The 14,929-nt window shown below is 40.4% G+C and overlaps 1 protein-coding gene across 1 annotated transcript in view; it reads left to right on the plus strand.

Annotated features, from left to right (window-relative positions):
* The window catches only part of LOC116824168 (calcium-activated chloride channel regulator 1-like), a 30,086-nt gene extending 18,083 nt beyond the window's left edge, over window positions 1–12,003 (plus strand). Inside the window, 6 exon segments of the mRNA XM_032779264.1 lie at window positions 96–202; window positions 3,594–3,824; window positions 4,398–4,668; window positions 5,695–5,859; window positions 9,207–9,443; window positions 11,522–12,003. Coding sequence (XP_032635155.1) covers window positions 96–202; window positions 3,594–3,824; window positions 4,398–4,668; window positions 5,695–5,859; window positions 9,207–9,443; window positions 11,522–12,003 — 1,493 coding nt within the window.
* Window positions 12,004–14,929: the final 2,926 nt, after the last annotated feature.

Consider the following 14,929-nt stretch of genomic DNA (forward strand, 5'->3'; position numbering starts at 1 on the left):
CTATAGCAACAGCCAAATTAGCATAAAGCACATAACAAAAACCTAGTATTTTATAGTAAATGACTGTTCTGATTATTTTAACAATCACATTTCAGGAGGCTTAAAGTTGCATGCCACAGATACAGTTGATTCTAATGCCCTAATTGATGCATTCAGTGGAATTTCATCAGGAAGTGGAAATATTTCTGAACAATCTATTCAGGTCTGAGTTTCAAATTTTGTTTGTTTTTCACATTATTAATCAGTTACTTGTCAATTAAGAGTAATTTTAATAGTGTGTAACCTTAACTATTGCACTGTCAGTGACTGATCTTAAAATATAAACTGATATTTGGAAACGGCAGTGGGAATCTTTTTTCTGTGGGTGTGCTCTGTTATTAACAATAAAATGAAACAGTGAAACAAAGAAAACTAAAATTTCTCACAATTAGCTAATTCAAAAGGACTTATATAGCTAGAGGTAGGCAGAAATACCATAGTATGTGTGGTCATTCATGTGTAGAATGCTGTAAATAAGTGATCTTGTCTTCCAGAGAATAGTTACTATACTAACATTATCAATAATGAGGAACCTATCTCAGCTGGATCTCTTCTCCACAATAGATAACTTTTTCATTCCCAGCTTTCCTGATACTTCTCATGATCTATTTCAACTCAGTGATGATTTCTTCAAAGTAACGGAGGCTAGTAGTACTGAATTATCCCCTCTGCCTATTTCTACAACAGCTCTTGGGTTGTGCTTTCTATAACTTAACAACTCATCCCTCACTCTGTTAAATCTCTGCTATGGACCCACATTTGCACTTTATCTGAATCATGCATAGCAACTAATATAGGTTTGGTCATGGACTCCTTAGCTTCCCTGCAATTGTATACTGGTCTTGACAAGAACTTAAGAATTTTGTGAGATCCCTTTGTAACTCTTTGCAGCCAGCTTTTTAACTTTCACAGTTCACTATTTTGTATCATCTGCAAACTTTGCCACCTCTCTGTTTTGCCCCTTTTTCCAGATCACTTATGAATAAGTTGAATAGCACTACTCTAGTACAGATCCCTGGGGAACCCTGCTTATTTATCTCTCTCCATTCTGAAAACTGACTATTTATTCCTACCCTTTGTTTCCTGTCTTTTAACCAATTTCTGATCCAGGAGAGGACCTCCCCTCTTATCCCATCACTGCTTACTTTGCTTAAGACCTTTGGTGAGGGACTATGTCTAAGGCTTTCTGAAAGTCCTCATACAGTATGGGCACTGAATCACTCTTGTCCTCATTTGTTGGCCCCCCTCAAAGAATACTAATACAGTAGATTGGTGAGACATGATTCCCCTTTACAGAAGCCATATTGACTCTTGCCCAACATATCACATTCATCTATTAGTCCGATAATTCTGATCTTTACTAGTTTCAACCAATTTGCCTGGTACTGGAGTTAGGCTTACTGCCCTGTAATTGCCAGGATCGCCTCTGCAGCTTTTTATAAAAATCAGCATTGCAATAGCTATCCACCAGTCATATGGTACAGAGGCTGATTTAAGCAATAGGTTACATACCACAGTTAGTAGTTCTGCAATATTTAAGTTCCTTAAGAACTCTTGGGTGAATACCATCAGGTCCTGGTGCCTTATTACTGTTCAAGTTATCTATTTGTTCCAAAAACTCCTACACTGGCACCTCAGTCTAGGATAGTTCCTCAAATTTGTCACCTAAAAAGAATGGCTCAGGTGTGGGAACCTCCCTCACATCCTTTGCAGTGAAGATTGATGCAAATAATTCATTTATCTTCTCCACAAAGGTCTTGTTTTCCTTGAATGCTCCTTTAGCACTTTGGTCGTCCAATGGCCTCAATGATTGTTTGGCAGGCTTCCCGCCTCTGATGTACTCAAACAAAACAGGAAGAGGACCAAAACAGTGCTATCATGACTAAACAGCAGAGGAAACAGATGTGGTTAGAAAGAAAAAGACATGTTTTTAAAATTGGAAGCCAAATCCTACTGAGGAAAATAGAACAGAACAAACTTTTGTAAATCAAGTACAGAAGTATAATTAGGAAGGCCAAAAAAGAATGTGAAGAGCAGCTAGCAAGAGAGACAAAAACTAAAAGCATTTTTTTTTATTTGAGGTATACACATCTTTTGAGCCTCTATCTTAGTGTTTTTTTAAAAGTTTTCTTGCAATTTGAAGGCATTTCACTCTTCTGACTGTTCCTTTTAATTTCCATTTAACCTCCTCATTTTTGTTTAGTTCCCTTTTTTGAAGTTAAATGCTGCTGTGGTGGGTATCTTTGGTATTTTTCCCCCTACAAGAATGTTAAATTTAATTATAGTATTGGAGCTTTTGCCAGGGGGTTCAGCTATAATCACCTCTTGGACCAGATCCTGTGAACCACTTAGGTCTAATTAAGGACATGCATCTCCGTTTGTGGGTTCCTGGACTAGCTGATACAAAAAGAAATCATTAATGATATCTAGAAATTTTATATATGCATCCCATCCTGAGGTGACACATTCATAGTCAATATGGAGATAGCTGAAATCCCCCATTATTCTTAGCTTTCCAGTTTTTATAGCTCCACTATCACATCTATTCAGGAGAAAGAAAACAAAATGTTTCTTTATTTTCTGGACTATTAATAGCTGCTATTAAAAGACAATTGATCTCACTTTCTAAGCACTTATACCAGTCTCATCACTAGAGTACCATCTGAATACCTGACTCTCAAATGTCCATCCAGATGCTCTTTGAAATAATGTTTCAGTATCTAGCTTTCCATTTTCATTCTAAACCGAAAGTTATTTTATTAAAAGGTACTTTTCTAATCGTAGTTTTTCTAAGCCATAAAATGGAAATGAGCAAATCTACTTGCAGCCTGGTAGTCCAATGGGCCACTATAAAACTCATATTGGTAGCTTATCTGTAAATTCTGGTGGCTCACATGTGCAAAACCATTCTTGGTAAAGGAAATCTTGTTTCTCTTCTTGCTGTGTTTTATTATTTCTGTCTGTGTCTCTCATTGCTTTTCTGTTGTCCCTACCCATGGTTATATCACTCTCTCATTGTGCGGTCTTTCTGGAAGCAGGCTGACAGCTGGAGAGGAAATGTAGCACTAATCTCCTGCAAAGACTTGGTGGATAGATCACATATAGCAGTGGAAGGAGACCTTTGGTTACTATATTTTCACATTCGTAAGCAATTCTACTCTGCAAATGGGCATTACAGAAAATTTGCTCAGGGGTTCATCATTCCATTCCCTTCAATGGCTAGTCCACGTGGTCCTCGCCCTCCGGCTAGTTCCCCATGTGTGGAGGCACAGTGGCAGGAGGCTTCTGTCTCCTTTGCACAACCCTGAGCTCTGCACAGAACAGCAGAAACCTGCTTATCATGGTGTAAACAGGCCTGTTACAGCATTAGTGCTCCTCTATCCTCTCTTCCAGTAGTGGGCCAGTAATTCACCAGCCAGTCAAGGTGCCCTCTGAACAGGCAAAATATTGATTTGTTCTCCCCTTTAAGAGGAAAATGAACCAATCTGAAATTACTGGTATTTTAAGTGTTTATCTCCTAACTAGCCATAAAACATATTTTATTTGTCTAATAGCTTGAAAGTACAGCTCGGAGTGTCACAGTCAAGCAGTGGATGAATGGTACAGTGACTGTAGATAGCACTGTGGGAAAAGACACCTTCTTTGTAGTTACATGGGATGGAATCACATCTCCACCAGACATTTTACTGCGGGACCCGAAAGGAAAAGAATATAGAACATTAAACTTCACAGTTAGTAATCTAAACCTCCGAACAGCTCGACTGAGTATAGCAGGCACTGCAGAGGTAAAGACTAAAGTTTGTTTTATTATCCAAACGTTAACATTTTCATAGACTAAAATGCACCTTCTCTTTTTAGAAGTGGTAAAAACATATTCCTAATGAACCAATTTTATCCTTGGTGTAACTCCACTGACTTGCAATGGAAGTTGGTTGTCTAACTGTCATTTGTGCTGTTCCTAATTTTTTATTGTGCTCTACACACATCTCAAGTATACAAGACTGCCAGACAAAACACTGAATTGAGGGGAAGTTAAGGTTGAGAGTACATATCTATAATATACAGGTTCCAGTCCTTCCAAGAATGTGATAATTCTCAAACATCCACCACTAAAACTGAGCAAACTCAGATATAAGGTTAAATTTAAAAGAAACCAAACATTTGAGAGCATGAAGAATCATAAGTAAGATACCCAAATTACCTCAGCTCTGGTCCTCTAGCAATACCCTAACTGCCCTTTGTGCCTTGGAAAATCTCCCCTGAACTAAGATGATAATTAGCCAAGGGAAACACGAAGCTGCCCTTAGACTAATGAAGTCTTATATTATATTTTTATATTCCATATATTTGATTTGCAGGTGGGAGATTGGTTATATTGGATTCAAAATAACCATACAGCCCCTCAAGTCATATCAATGATAGTAACCTCTCGAGCAGCATCTTTGGCTGTGCCTCCAGTGACTGTGAAAGCCCACATGAATAAGGATACAAACAACTTCCCTAATCCAATGGTGATTTATGCAGAAGTTAGTCAAGGATTTTTGCCTGTTCTTGGTGCAACCGTGATGGCCACTGTTGAACAAGAGACTGGATCTGCAGTGGAGCTCAAACTCCTTGATGATGGTTCCGGTAATCTGATAATTACTTTCCTTACATTTTTGTCTACCCATTTTGTAATATGTATTCTAGAATGTCTCTGCACTCTGCTTCCAAACTTATCACTAAGGGTTCAGTCACGCCTATGCCATAAGCACAGAACAAGGGGCAGCAAATGGAGGGAGATGGTAACTCTGGTCTCCTCCACTGCTTCAGGATGAGAGTAAACTGCACTGGGTCTAAACTGGTGCAGCATGTGTGCTCTGGCATGGTGGTGCACTTACACTGTTGGGTGTGTTAGGAAGGAGGAGACAGAGAAACTGCGCCCAAGAAGAAGGGAGTGTTGTGTTGTGCAAAGCCTTCTCCGTCTCCTTGCTGTTACCCATGATGCCAATAGCCAGAACAGGGACAGAAGGGCGTCTATTGCTTTGTGGATCTGATTCAACCATATTCACTGTTGGAACTTATGTATATTTTACATGATGGTCTGCCCTGCAGAGGGGATGCAGGTGGCAGTATAGCTATGTTAAAAATATCTTCTTCAAAAGTATGAATTACATAGATTATTATTCTCCTTTTCCAATCTATTGTGCCTGAAGAGGTGATGTGATTCAAATGCACAGTTCTATTGTTCTCCAACTTCTCCATTATCTGAACCACGCAAACTGTAGACTCTCTCCTCCCCACATTCCAGCATTGCTTCAATCTCAAAGTATTTTAGTCTGCAGACCACCAAGAAGGGTTCCACAGATCAGACCACTATGGAGAACTACTAAGAAATAGTTGAGAACTACTGGCCTATTGGTTACTATTGGAAACAACAGTAAATACACAGTAATGTGTTTTAATTCTACATTGTTATCTCCAGTTAAATATGTAATGAGCTCATGTCAAAATGGGACTGATCCTGTTTTCACCTAAGTCCGTATCAAAGCTCTTATTGATTTCAACAGAAGAAGCAGTAGGCCCTATGTGTTTATGAACTGAACAGCAAAAAATGCCCTTGCTTAACAAAAGTACCTTGTTTGGATGGTTAATTATCACTATTTGTATGTCCAGGTGCTGATATTACCAAGAATGATGGAATCTATTCAAAGTACTTTACATCTTTCAAGGGAAATGGTAGATACAACTTAAAAGTGCATATCCAGGGGAGAAATCAGACTGTCAGACTTGGCCGCAGGCAGAGCCAAGCCTTGTATGTTCCAGGCTACATAGAAAATGGTAAGGAACATTAACGAAGTAGAAAATTCTCTCTCTCTCTCTCTCTCTCACTCTGTAAGTAAAAATATGGGTGAATGGGAGATCATTTAGCTTCACAAAAATGCTTTTTAAACTTAACATTTGTTACATGTACCTTTTCCGCTATTGTTTATCTTTTAGAAAACAGTAGCTGAAACCACAGTATGTTTGCTATATATGAGCACTGGGTATAGCACCTCATTTTATATATGTATATATATAATTCAGTGCTCTTTGGAACATATAGGAGTTGCCAAAAATCCTGGAACTGAAAATCATATTAAAAAAATACCTGAAGTTAGAAATTTTAAATTTGTATGTTTCACTGAGACTTAAAAATAAGGTTTCAGGGAATCAGTTTCAAAGTTATGAAATTTTAAAGTTATTCATTGAATGCCTCCACATGAGAATTTTTCTGTTCTTCTGTTTGGTTTTCTGGACATATTTTTCAGGACTCTTTTCATTAGGCCTGTGTGAGTAAAAGATTCTCAGTTCCAGAAACCACAAGTATGGATATTGCTATTAAGATCTTGCTGCTTAAGCCTTCTCAATCAATGGAGCTGCAGTTAATGATATTTTTACAATGAGTCTGTTACAAGTGTGTTGTGACTTAGTATATTTTTTCCTCTTTCCCTTATTTTTGCATTTCTCTTTTGATCTAAAAGCCCCAGAGAAATCAAGTGCAATGAAAATAGTTAATTCATCATTAAAATATAGTTTTATTCTGAAAAGTGACTTTATAAAAATAGTATTGTCAAATTCTACACTTGTTTTCTCACACACTCCAGAACAAATGTGCTCTAGTTACAGGTTAGCAACACGACTGTTCTAACTCCCACCTCTGCAGACTCAGCCGAGGAGCTGAAAATCAATTGTGTTCTTTCTGGCTTGTGCACTGTCACCAGGGTCTGCAGGCCAAATGGCTTACTCAGTATATCTGTGCAACCCTCTGGCCTTCAGTGGGATTGCACAAATGTAACTGGGGGCGTAATTTGAAGGCACCATTTACAGAGTTTGCTCTGCAAGTAGAACTTGACTGTGAATGGCTAGCCAACTACAAAAGCAGTTTCTCCTCCCTTGGTGTTCACATCTCAACTACCAGAAGAGGGCCTCATCCTCCCTGACTGAACTAACCTCATTATCTCTAGACTGATTCTTGCCTGCAGATTTAAACCTGCCTCTGGAAATTTCCACTACATTCATCTGACAAAGTGGGTATTCACCCATGAAAGCTCATGCTCCAATACATCTGTTAGTCTATAAGGTGCCACAGGACTCTTTGTTGCTTGGTTAACAATGGTTTGTATGGGGGGGAAAAAATAGTAACTTACTTTTTGCCATTTAAGCCAGCAGATCTGACTCTGGGTAGGCAGCTCTACTGAGTAAGAACCATACTCCAAGCTTGAAATATTAGGCACCCAAAAACATCAGGAGGTTCAAACAGTTAAGATTTGTCCCTCAGTGTTCACTTGGCTATATCGCACAATGTAGTATTTCCTATTCCTGTTTGCCTTGTTAAATATACACCTTAAAGTTATTTTACCAGTACTCTCCCCCAAAAGAAGGCCCATCCAGTAAATTATGCATTATGACAGTAAATATATATATTATTACTCCTGGGGGAATTCTGCACCAAAAAAAATAAAAATTCTGCATACAATATTTTAAAATTCTGCAAAATTCCGCATATATTATTTGTTAAAATAACACAGTATAATCACACCAGTTTCAATTATTTTTGGTCATTTATTTCAAAATACCTGTCAGCAAGCATGTCTGTAAGAATACAGAGAACAAAAAAGATTCAAGAAATATTTTTTGACAAGTAGATTCTTTACTAGGCATATTAATACAGAACTCTGAGTAAAAATTCATGTAAACTACAATAAAGAACTGTTTTTCCTGCAGCCCTCAGAAGCAATGCAAAGGCTTGGGGGAGTCAGGGGTAACGGAGGAGCTGAGGGACAGGGAAGTAAATTGCTGGGAAGGAGCCTGGGTGTGAACCTGGAGGGTTGTTGGATATGGGTGGGGAAAGTATGGAACAAGGTTTTTTTGTGGGGGTGAGGAGGGATTGTTAGGGAGCTTTCCCCATGCAGACCCTGGCTGAGCCCTAACCTCTCCCATTCAGTCAGGCACATCTGCCCCGTTATCATGTGTCCCTCCACCCCCCATGTGTCCCTCCACCCCCACTCAGAGACCCACTCCTTCCCATCCCCATGTGGCCCTGCATTCCCTCCCCCTGTCCCTATGTAGCTCTGTACCCCCACGCTTCTCCCATGTGTGTCTGTGTCCCCACCCAGCCACTCCCCTGTCCTCATGTCCCTGTACTCCTCCTCCTGTCCCCATGTGTCTTTGTACCCCCACCCAGACACTCCCCTGTCCCTATGTAGCTCTGCACCCCCTCCTCCATCACCATGTGGCCCTCCCTCCTGTGGCCCAGTGCCTCCACTCCCATTCAGCCCCTGCCCCAGTCTGTCCTCCCCGACTAGCCTCTGTCTGACCTGGCTTGACAGGCGCTTAAAAGAAGCCAGGCTTTCTCTTCTTTAGCTGGCTGTGAGCTGCTGCTTTGTTCTATCGCCACTGCGCCCTCTGGTAGTCAAGAGGCAGAACTGCAGCAACATTTCAGCAGAAGGTTTTTCTGCGCAAAAAAATAAAAATCTGTGGGGCTCATTAATTATGCATGCATGCAGTCATGCAGAACTCCCGCAAGAGCAAAGATATATATATATAGTAATAGAAAACTTAGCATTTTGAATTTCTTCACTTTTGAGTGCCTGATTTCTTAAGCTTAATTTTAGATTAATATTAGCTTTTGCATTTCATATCCTCCTTCTTGCACACGTGTGCACGTACACACAGAAACAATTTTTTCTATTCCTAGAAAATTAAAATATATTGAATGAAAAAAGTTTACATAAAAATGTGTCCAACTTAAACCCAGAAAAGTAAGGAGATTCCTACAAGGTTGTAATTCTTATGCTGGCTGCAATAGCTATGAAGAGATGGATACCTTATCACAACCACTTTCCACTGACACCTGCTTAATACCTTAAATACCCTAACGGGTGATAGGCACTGTTGCTACTTTCAACTGCACTTGAAATCTGGTTTGCTTTTGAGGTCTGCCTTAGTTTTATGCAAGGATGCAGAATCCTGAAGTTCACTTTGGTTTTTAGCGTTGCTAATTTTTGCACTAAGCTTGAATAAGCCAAAGAAAAAAAGTAGATTAAAGAGAGAGGGAATGCTAGATAAAAAGAAAGTGTGTTGTGATTTGGAGTTTTGTAATGTTCAAATAGCATGAGCAATTTTTTTTTTCTTTTTGGGGGCAGGTGAAATCAAAATGAATGTACCAAGACCTGAAGTTAGTGATGACGAAATTCAAGCAAAGCTAGGAAGTTTCAACAGAGTTGCAACAGGAGGTTCTTTTGTAGTGAGTAATGTTCCGTCAGGAGGAACTACTGATGTGTTCCCACCCTGTAAAATTACTGACCTTGAGGCTCAGTTTGAAGAAGATAAAATTCACTTGTCTTGGACAGCTCCTGGGAATGACTTGGATGAGGGACAGGGTAAGTTGGAAGTTTTGATTTAGTCAGCTGGAAGTGATACAGTATTGTTAGTTATCTGAAATTACATACGATGAGCCAGCCAAGGAGAGGTGAGGAAAAAAGCTATGTCTGTCCCATCTGCAAAAAATATGATCATCACTATGGCTTGACCTACTCTAGATTTTCTCTGTAAAATTTCCTAGTGTAGATCAAGACTCGGTGTAACCAATGAATTCCCTGTTCAATAAGATATTCATGTTAGTCTCACTTAATGCTTAAAGAAAATGTTTAAAGAAACATGGAACACTCCCAAACATAGGCACCAACTCCATCAGTGCTCCAAGGCTCAAACACCCATGGAAAAAAAAAGGGGGAGCTCAGGACCCACTAGTCACAGTGGTTCAGCGGGGTCCCGGGGCTCGCTGCAGATCAGCTGTTTGGCAGGGCCCCAAGGCTAGCCACCGATCAGCTGTTTGGTGGCCAGGGGTAGGGGGAGGGGGAGGTGGGAAGAGAAGGGGATGGGGCAGGGGACAGTGGGAAGAGGAAGAGGAAGAGGATGGGAAGAAGTGGGGACTTGGGGGAGAGGGCAGAGTGGTGGTGGCAAGAGATGGGGCAACACTGGGGTCTCAGGGGAGGAGGTGGGGCGAGGGTGGGGCTTCAAGAGAAGAGGCAGAGTGAGGGCAGGGTCTTGGGGTGGAGCGGCAGTGGAGCACCCCCTGAGAAACCCAAAGTCAGTGCCTGTTCTCCCAAACCGAGTACAACAGAAAATGCAAAGCTTCCATACCAACCAGCCTTATGATAGTTTACAAAGGCAAACAAATTAAATAAAAAACACACTCACCAGTGACTCTTCCAAGGCTTAGCCCCTGTCTACACTGCAACTGTAAATAAGTCAGGGGACCCAGTTACAACATGGGCAGTCCAAGTCTTTAATCCATTTATGGGGACACAGTTAGGTCTTGTTTATAATATATATTTTAACTATGTTGTAACCAGACTATGTTACAGTGTGCACATCAGCACGAGTCAGAGAGGTTAAGATAGACAGTCTGCAGTCACACAGAGAGCAGCTTCAGATTAAAATCTTTACATACACCTACAGCTCTTGCCAACCAGCTCACCAGAGTACAAACCAACAACTCCATTAAATCCCCAAAACACTGGCCTAGGTTCTTCTGTGTGGCTACTTTGTGCTACTCGTCCAGCTCAAAACAGCCTTACAGTTAGACTAGCCAGCAATGGAAGAATAACTTCAGTTAGGAAGATCTTCTGATCACTCTTATGCTACCCTTTACCCCATCTCTGAAGCGATAGAAAAGAAGATGAGCAGGAATTAGAACTCAAATCAAGGAAAGAACTAGAAAACCCACGAGCAGAACAGAACCATACAGCCTTGAAATGACAACTGTGGGCAGTGGGAAGCCAGATACATTTGCAGCAAGATCCCTGACACGCTAACTATGCTGACAAATGAAGCAGGCATTTTTCTGTCTCTCAGACTATGCTTTAGAAGCTGCTCACATTAAGAGAGGGAAGCTAACCAGGATGCAGGGATCTCTCTCTGTACTGTTTGATCTTATACTTGACCTGGATACTCACCAGAGACAAGTGAAAAAAATCCTATTTTCATTTCTCATCCAAAAGTTATGTTTCTATTTTAGTACTACAGAGACTTGTGTGAAGTGTGGGGGAGGGAGGCACAGAGGGGGGCAGTTTAATGGCAGTTATCTGCACTGCCATGTGGAAGACTCATCTGCCCAGCAAGAGCTAAGAGTGCTGGTAATATAATGTGGTTAGTGCTCATGAAGGGAGGGAATGCCCCACGTCAGTTAACAGTAGACTATTGACCCAACTAAAATGTGGAACTGATAAGTGCTAACAGGAATCCTGTCCAGAGCTCGACAGAGAACGGATGTTAGTCAATTAAGCAGGCCCACCAATAATGAGGGTGGGTAAAATGGTAGGGATGGTAATGGAGTATCACTGGAGTTCTTATAAAAATACAAAAGTGTTCTACAAATCCTGTACCGTGCTTACATTTACAGATGGTGTAATAGGCATACTAACACACTCTTCCTTGTATTCCTCCCTTTTTCCAGCTGACAGATACATAATAAAAATGAGTGAAAGTTTTCTGGACCTAAGAAACACCTTTGACAATGCTACTTCCGTGAATACCTCTAGTCTGGTACCTAACCCTGCCGGCACCAAAGAATCATTTCAATTTAAACCAGAAAATGTCACAATAGAAAATGGCACCATAATCTACTTTGCAATACGTGCCATTGATAATGCCTTCTTGACCTCAGAGGTGTCTAATATAGTACAGGCAGCTCTGTTTGTTCCTCCAAAGGAATCCTCGCCTGATACACTTCCTACCGAAGTTATCACTAACAGTGTTCCTACACAGGGACCCTTGACTGATACGCTTCCTACTGATGTTATCAATGATGGTGTCAGTATTTCAATAATAGTAATTGGGGCTGTAATACCTGTAATAGCTGTATTAATAGCTGTAAGTATAACTATCTGTATTTTACATAAGAAAAATAGAAAGGGAGGCCCTGAGCTCAGAATGTAATAAAACTAATTGTAAGATGAAAGCTTAGTAGATATTTATCCTAATTTGTTCTGTTTGTGATTTTCAAAATACATAAGGAAAGACAAATTTGTAATAGATTTGAAAATTAAGTGCATTGACTTTAAAATAGAGGTGGATTTATATGTATTTTGATCTGCTTTCAATGAGTGTATAGAATGTTACAGTACATTATGTAGACTGAACAGTGAATTTAAAAGTATGTACTGAGTAAACTAAGACACAGCAGTACAATGTGTAGCATATAAATGACAATCTAATTGTATATTTTAACTCTAATCTTGCAAGAGTTCTGCAACATTAGGTATTCTGTGCTTTGTTTTATTTTAAAATAGGAAAAAAAAACTTTCTAATTTTGTTTTCCAGTTGCTTAACAGTCAGGGAGGGGAGATTTAAGAAAAAAAATCGATCTGTAATCTTTGGTTTTCATACATTCCTTTCAGTTATATTGAATGAGTAAGAAACATAAATGTATACAGCTGTTGGTCCTGAGCCTGCAACTGCTTAGGTACATGCATAACTCAACTCTCATCCTATGACTAATGTAGGTGTTTAAATATTCACAGGATCAGGGCCATATGTTATCCACAAATGAGCATATGGAAAACACTTTTTACCTGACATAATCATCAAACACACATGCAACATTCCAGCTCTAAATGACACAGAACAAAAGCAAAATAGTAGAAGAGAAAACACTAAATTCCTAGGTAGCAGAAATGTCACTTAGCACAGCATGTGACAGAAGCAAAGGCATGTAGCACCCAGGAGGAAAAGCTATTCAGCAGGTGACTTTTCATTGTTTTTTCCCATCTCCTGCAAGCCCAACTTGCAACATCATGATCTGTGATGTGACGCTCCAGAAGTGGGAAAGGATCGCCCATTCTTTGGATAATGAAAACATCCATCGTTACATTAGATGGGATCAAATTATTTTATAAGGTATATAAACCCTCATGCTTTAGGTCATCAGCTAATCACTAGCAGGGGCTAGGGAAGAACTTTTCCATTTGCAAATTATTCCATAATTGTCCATTATGGGATTTCTTGCTGCTTCCATTGACATATACTTAGAAATATTGAACTCTTGGGCCAACATGGATACACCTACACTCAGATTTTTTACAGTTTTAATTAACTGACAGTTAGCTTAAGGTAGTTACCACATTTGGACTATGCCTGGACCAAATATTGGGGAATGTCAATGTTAGCTTTTACAAACATATTAAGTGAAAATCACTAGTAAAGACAAGTCCTTTCAGAGATTGGTATCTGGGTTCATGTGGACCATGGATCTGATTGGGTAATGCAATTCCTATGTTTCTCAGATGGTTTTTTTATGGCATGAAGTGAATGTAAGAAACTGAATTGAACTCTTAGTTGTTCTTCCAAATGTAAAGGCAATATAAGTCCCTGTTTTTGTTTTGGCTGGTGCATGTTGTGGTTTTCTTCACTTCTCTTGGGGATAGGTGAATGGGACAGAGGGGAGTGATTAGTAGAATATCTGTGTAATAAACAGAAGTCTTGGATGCTTTATGCACTAGTATTATGCATAAAGACCAGTAAAATAAAACAGACCATGGGAGTTAGGGATTGTGTTTTACTTATTTTTTAATTAATCTCTAGTCCTGGTGAGAAATATTCTAAGAATAGGGGATTTCTCACATGATGATCTGCCCAATCATATGTATCTGAGCTGTTTCCTGATAGAAAAATCGAGCTGGGAGCCTGGGAACATTTGACTTAATGATGACAGTTTGATTACCATCTGGAGATCTGTGTTTGGGGCTGGTCCTTCATTCCTGACATGGCAAGAGTTAGGAGCACTGTAAAGAGACAATGCCCTAAACTAGGGAGGAAGCACCTTATAGCACTTTGCAACAATCTCTCTGGATGATTTGAGAACAGCCCTGATAATCTCTGGAGGGAGCCAGGACCATTCCTCGATGTCTGGAAGAATAGTCATCACATTCTGAAGAAAAGCTGGAAAGACCCCTTTTGAGGAGGAATAAAGTGAAAAATTACAACCACAAAGCAACATTCACAGGTATCAACCCCCTCAAGTGTCCCTAGTTTTACCTGTTCAATAGCACTTCATTTTGCCTGCTCATCCTACCTCTAAACTGGAGGGTACTACCAGTTCATCATCTTCGGAAGTATTTACATTTCTACTCCACAGAAGTTGTATGGGTAGGAAGTACACCACAGACTCAGAGTAATCAGTTGTGAGATTGTTCCTGGAAATATTTCCTACAATAGCGCAAAAATGTAGCAGTCCCCGCATGTGTCCACAGATATCCCTGTCCTGGTTCCCCAGTTAATAGAGTTGTTCTCTATCAGCTTAATGCTTATGTTACACTGACATCTAGTGGATCATCAAAATACACACACTCACACAATTTTCAATTTTGTTTCCAAAATCACACATTTACCCAACAGACCAAAAGGATGCACTGATCTCGCATATGAATACTTATTTAGTGGTACAGTCAAAAATGATAGAGCTGAGTTTTCATCTATCAGTTGTGATTGGCTCTTCTTTTTCTTCTTCTTTATATTACACAAGTACCTAGATCAGGGGTGGGCAAACTTTTTGGCCTGAGGGCCACATCGGGTTTCCGAAATTGTATGCAGGGCCACTTAGGGGAGGCTGTGCCTCCCCAGACAGCCAGGCATGGCCCAACCCCTATCCGACCCCGCTGCTTCTTGCCCCCTGGTAGCCACCCCAGAACTCCCCCCATACCCGTGCCCCATCCACCCTTCCCTGTCCCCTGACCACTTCTGACCCTGACTGCCTCCAGCTGCCCCATCCAACCCTTCCTCTCATTCCTGACTGTCCCCCCAGGACCCCTGCCCCATCCAACCACCCCTTCTCCCTGACTGCCCCCAGAACCTCTGCCCCTGACTG

The sequence above is a fragment of the Chelonoidis abingdonii genome, chromosome 7 (assembly GCF_003597395.2).
Source record: "Chelonoidis abingdonii isolate Lonesome George chromosome 7, CheloAbing_2.0, whole genome shotgun sequence".
Taxonomy (NCBI): Eukaryota; Metazoa; Chordata; order Testudines; family Testudinidae; genus Chelonoidis; species Chelonoidis abingdonii.